The following is a 4,894-nucleotide window of genomic DNA, read 5'->3' as shown; positions in this document are numbered from 1 at the left end:
ACTGGCAAGCAGGCCGAACGGCCAATCTCTTGGTTCCTCCTGGCCTGGAGGCTCCAATAGCTGATGGCGAACAGGGAACCGGGATGGGTGGTGACGGGATGGCCCTGATCGCAGGCTAGGCCTAGGGACCACAGTTGCGCACGATTTTGTACACCCGGCCTCTAGTACAATAATAATTGAAGTAATTAAAGAGTCTCTCACTCCAAATGGAGGGTTGGTGATTAGGAACAGAACAAAGAAGAAGCAAGCAAGCAATATGGCCATGCCTACTTAAATATCCATCTCCATAAAATGGATAACCTAACTTAATGCTGCTAACCATTTAGAATCACAATAATACCCCTTGGAGGATAATAAAAATATGAGGCTGAGATGTAAGAAATCAAGTCTGGATTCGAGGCCAGGAGATAAATACAAATCACAGGACCTGAAAAAATGGTGAGAAGATTGGAGGTGCTTGGAATGCTGGGGTGGGAAACAGGATTGAAGTCACAATTATTAATAGGCATAACATAAGCTTCTCTTCTCTATCCCTTTGAGCCAAGTAAAACAGGATGTAAGGCATGTTACAAAAGTTCCATTATAGCTTATTATTCTCCCAGCTTCTACTTCTCACCTGCTCCCTCCTCAACTATTCCCATCATTGCCGCCAACAATTGCTATGGTAGAGGAGGAATAGAGGAAGAGGGAATACAGTAACAGACAATAGTAATACACAACATACTTAAGGAACTGCAAGTAGTTCAGTATTGCTAGAGCAGAAGTGGCATTTTGGGGTATACGAACAGAGCTGAGAGGGGAAGGCAGGCAGATAGGGGCCAGATCAGGAGACCTGTGTTGTGAATCACCTACATTAAAGAAGGTCACCCTCTCTCTCTCTCTCTCTCTCTCTCCACATGCATGTGTATATTTTGAAAATCATAAATAGTGCTCTCAGGGAAAAAAATGAGGAAACAGTTAAAAAGGAAAAGCAAGAACCATATTTCATTGCTTCAGAGACACACATTTTTTACTTTTAAAAAAATCCTCACCTAAGGATATGTTTTCATTGATTTAAGAGAGAGAGAGAGAGAACATGAATCGGTTGCCTCAAGTATGTGCGCCCACCTGGGATCAAACCAGCAACCTAGTTATGTGCCTTGACTGGAAATTGAAGCCGAAACATTTTTGGTGTAGGGGATAATGCTCCAACCAACTGAATCACCGGGCCAGGGCTTTTCACATTTTAACATCACTAAAATTGGGATGTCTCACATAATCCTTGTCAGTAAGGTAGCAGTTGTGACATAATTGTCATTACCTATGCATCAAAACATGAAGAATTGGTGTCAGCAGCTTGGAGAAAAACACTCTGAAGACAATGTTGTGGCATTCTTAAGAAATGTTGCAATCATCAATTATCCTGATCCTGAATGTATACAAACACAGGGACATTAACAACTCGAAATTAAAAATTAATTTAGAATACTGCGAATGTGGAGAGATTAACTAGATCTGGCCCTCGTGACTCGGTGGTTAGAGCATCGGCCTGCACACCAGAGGGTGGCAGATTGGATTCCCAGTCAAGGGCATGTAGCTGGGTTACAGGTCCAATCTCTGCCCCTGGTGGGGGCACATGTAGAAGGTAACCAATTCATATGTCTCTGTCATATATTAGTAGATGTTTCTCAGTCTCTCCTCCACCCGCTCCTTCTATCTCTAGAATCAATGGAAAAAATACCATCACTCCTTGAGAGAGGATTTAAAAAAAGAGATTAATTCTTACCTAATTAATATCACTTATAATTACCTTTTCTTCTACCACAAGTGATACATATACATATACACATGCACACACATATACCTATATATTCTTTTCATCATACAAAATAGCATAAAGACAAAAATTCAAATAGCTCATAATTTCACCATCCAGATTATTCAAAACATTAAAATAGGGCCAAAAAAAAAATCAGCTGTATTATTCACATGCTGTACTTTGCTTATTTGTACTCTAGTTTTTAGACTGTTGCTTTTTATGGATTTTTAGCTGTTTCATAGATGAGTATTTCTATTTCTAAGTTTGCAAAATCACGTTTCTTATGTAAACCCCCAACTTTTAACTCAGTTACATTTCAGTTTGGAAAAGCAGTATAAAAAAAACAGTTAAATTCCTGGATTAGTTAAAAAAGACTACTTAACTCAAAACACATATTTAACATAAAAAATACTATGGAAATACAGAAACTATAAGGACTAAATTGTATAAATACTAGAGGCCCGGTGCATGAAATTTGTGCACTGAGAGACGGAGGTGGGGTGGGGGGTGTCCCTTAGCCCAGCCTGCACCCTCTCCAATCTAGGACCTCTCAGGGGATTACTGGGCCAGCAGGGGAGGGCAGTTGGGGGTGACTGGGCCAGCAGGGGAGGGTAGTTGGTGGCAATTGGGCTGGCAGAAAAGCAATTAGGCGTCGATCAGGCTAGCAGGGGAGTGGTTAGGGAGTAATCAGGCTGGCAGGCAGAAGCAGTTAGGAGCAATCAGGTAGGCAGGCAGGCTAGCGGTTGGGAGCCAGCAATCCCGGATTGTGAGTGCTATGTCCAACTGTCGGTTTAGGCCCAATCCCACAGCCCCAGCTGGCCCTCGCAGCTCCAGCTTCGTCTGGAAGGTCATCAGGATGGTCGTTCTACTGTTCAGTCTAATTAGGATATTAGCTCTTTATTATATAGGATACTAGAGGCCCAGTGTATGACATTTGTGCATGGGGGGGGGTGTGTCCCTCAGCCCAACCTATACCCTCTCAAAGTCCAGGAGCCCTCGAGGGATGTCCAACTGATGGCTTAGGCCCGCTCCTGCCAGCTCAGGGCTTCTGGCTGAATGGCGCTCCCCCTGTGGGAGTGCACTGACCACCAGGGGCAGCTCCTGCATTGAGTGTCTGTCCCCTGGTGGTCAGTGTGCATCATAGCAACTGGTCGTTCTGCCGGTCGGTCGATTTGCAATATTACCCTTTTATCATATAGCATTATTTTTTTATAAAATTAGTGTTCTCAGTTTCAACTTGGGATATCCTCTCCTGCTATACTTCTAGCATCAGAAACAAATAAATATTCCCCTTCATTCCTCTACCTGCTGATCAGTAAAACTACAAACATTACCAATTCCAGCACCTCTGGTGTTTTTTGTTTGTTTTTTGGTTTTAGTTTTTTTTTTTTTTTTTGGCTTCTGTCTTGACAGGGGGAGTAGAGGGCCAGGGTGCAGGCTTTGGAATTGATACTTAGTGGAGATAAAAGAGGAGGTGGAAGATAGGGAGATAGAAGAGGAATTGAAGAACTCTAGTGGGATGGTAATGAGAATTGGAATCAGGATATTTGGGCTCAAACTGCAACTATGCTCTTTACTAGCTGTATGACCTTCGGAAGGTTACTTAACTTCTCTGTGGTCCAGTTTCTTCATGTGAAATATCAGACATAGAAATAGAATAGAAATAATAAATTCTACATTGGGATTAAATAGGACAGCATAACTAAATGATGTTCAAATCATTACGTGAAATTAAAAACATAGTTACTCCGATATATTTATCCATAGAATACATTACTTATTTACACAATTCTTTTTATAAAGGTATTCTGAAGCAAAGAAAAGGGTATCATCTTGTAAATAATAGAGATCTGTATTCAAATCCCAGCTCTGCCACTTAGACGCTATATGACATGGGTCATTCTTACAATAAAGTTTCTATACCAACCTTCTCTGTCTTTCAGAGAGCGGTAGGTCGGCAGAGATGGTTAACCTAAGTCTCAGGGAGATAGATGCTCATTTGCAACTAAAGAAAAACTCCAGGCGATTACTTCACATTCTTATTTTACTTTAAAAACTCTTACAACGTGATTTATTCTCTGACATCTTCAAAATTACTCTCCACAAAGTAAAACTCTTGGAAATCTAACAACGTGAAGTGTTTGCTCTGGTGAGAAGGAACTGAAAATTTTTCCTTCGAAGGCGGGAAACGTCAAGTGTGAAGTCTAATTTCTAAAGAGCGAGAAGGGCTTTCAAAACTTGCAGAGGTAGTTTGGCGGAAAGAAACCCCCTTGTCGCTGGAGATGGCAAACCCCTGGCCCTGGGTGGAGGCGGAAGAGTCCCGCACACTTGCCCGGGCAAGCAGCAAAATGCTCCCCGGCTTTCGGGAAGCCGCCATGGAAGGCAGGCCCGGCATCCTCAACGGAGAGTTCTCTCTCGGCCGCCCCGCAAGCCCGACGGATTCGTCATAAACACGCTAGACAGAGAGAGAAGCGCGGCGGAGGGAACCGGCCACGCAATTATCCCACGAAGCCCATCCACTGCCTGACCGTCCCCAGGACAAGCCCGACCGACGCCAAACACTCACCAGTGGACTCACGATCGCGACTACAACTCCCAGGAGGCCACGCGGGTGTCGGAGCTGGTCTTTCCCAGAATGCAGTACAGCGGCGTCCCCATCCCTCCCCCTTCCTCCGCTCCGCCTCCTTCTCTCTCTGGCGTCACGTGGGAGGGCCGGAGGTAGGGTGCTGGAGGGACCCCAAGCCTACGACGTGCAGCGTCAGACGTTGGGAGGGGGCCGGGGCGGGGAGCCGGGGGAGAATGGGAGGACGAAGAGGAGGGAAGAGGGAGGGGACGGTAAATAGTGGGCCAGGCAGGAAGATGGCGGCGGGAGCGGAGGTGTGAGTGGACCCGGGTGTATACCGCTGGATTTTCTCTTCCCTCTTCCTCCCCCTTTTTCACCCCGGGGACTAGGCGCCGCCTCCGGCGCAGCTCACGGAGCAGGGGCCGGTCTCCTGCTCGCCTGTCGCGCCTCCATGTCGGATAACCAGAGCTGGAACTCGTCGGGCTCGGAGGAGGATCCGGAGACGGAGTTCGGGCCGCCTGTGGAGCGCTGCG

The 4,894-nt window shown here is 45.6% G+C and overlaps 2 protein-coding genes across 3 annotated transcripts in view; one reads left to right on the top strand and one right to left on the bottom strand.

The window, feature by feature from the left end:
- POLK (polymerase (DNA directed) kappa) overlaps positions 1–4,424 on the bottom strand; it is a 57,328-nt gene extending 52,904 nt beyond the window's left edge. Inside the window, exon 1 of the mRNA XM_006775445.2 lies at positions 4,365–4,424. The gene's annotated coding sequence lies outside the window, so the exon portion shown is untranslated. The remainder of the gene's footprint in view (positions 1–4,364) is intronic.
- A 212-nt stretch (positions 4,425–4,636) lies between these two features.
- Positions 4,637–4,894, top strand: part of COL4A3BP (collagen type IV alpha 3 binding protein) — a 102,681-nt gene continuing 102,423 nt past the window's right edge. For both annotated transcript variants that reach the window (XM_015571599.1, XM_015571598.1), the window contains exon 1: positions 4,637–4,894. This exon ends at the window's right edge or, in 1 of these variants, runs on beyond it. In XM_015571599.1, coding sequence (XP_015427085.1) covers positions 4,813–4,894 — 82 coding nt within the window. In that variant the 5' untranslated portion in view covers positions 4,637–4,812.

The sequence above is a fragment of the Myotis davidii genome, unplaced genomic scaffold, assembly GCF_000327345.1.
Source record: "Myotis davidii unplaced genomic scaffold, ASM32734v1 scaffold44, whole genome shotgun sequence".
Taxonomy (NCBI): domain Eukaryota; kingdom Metazoa; phylum Chordata; class Mammalia; order Chiroptera; family Vespertilionidae; genus Myotis; species Myotis davidii.
This window is presented reverse-complemented; position numbering and strand designations above follow the sequence as displayed.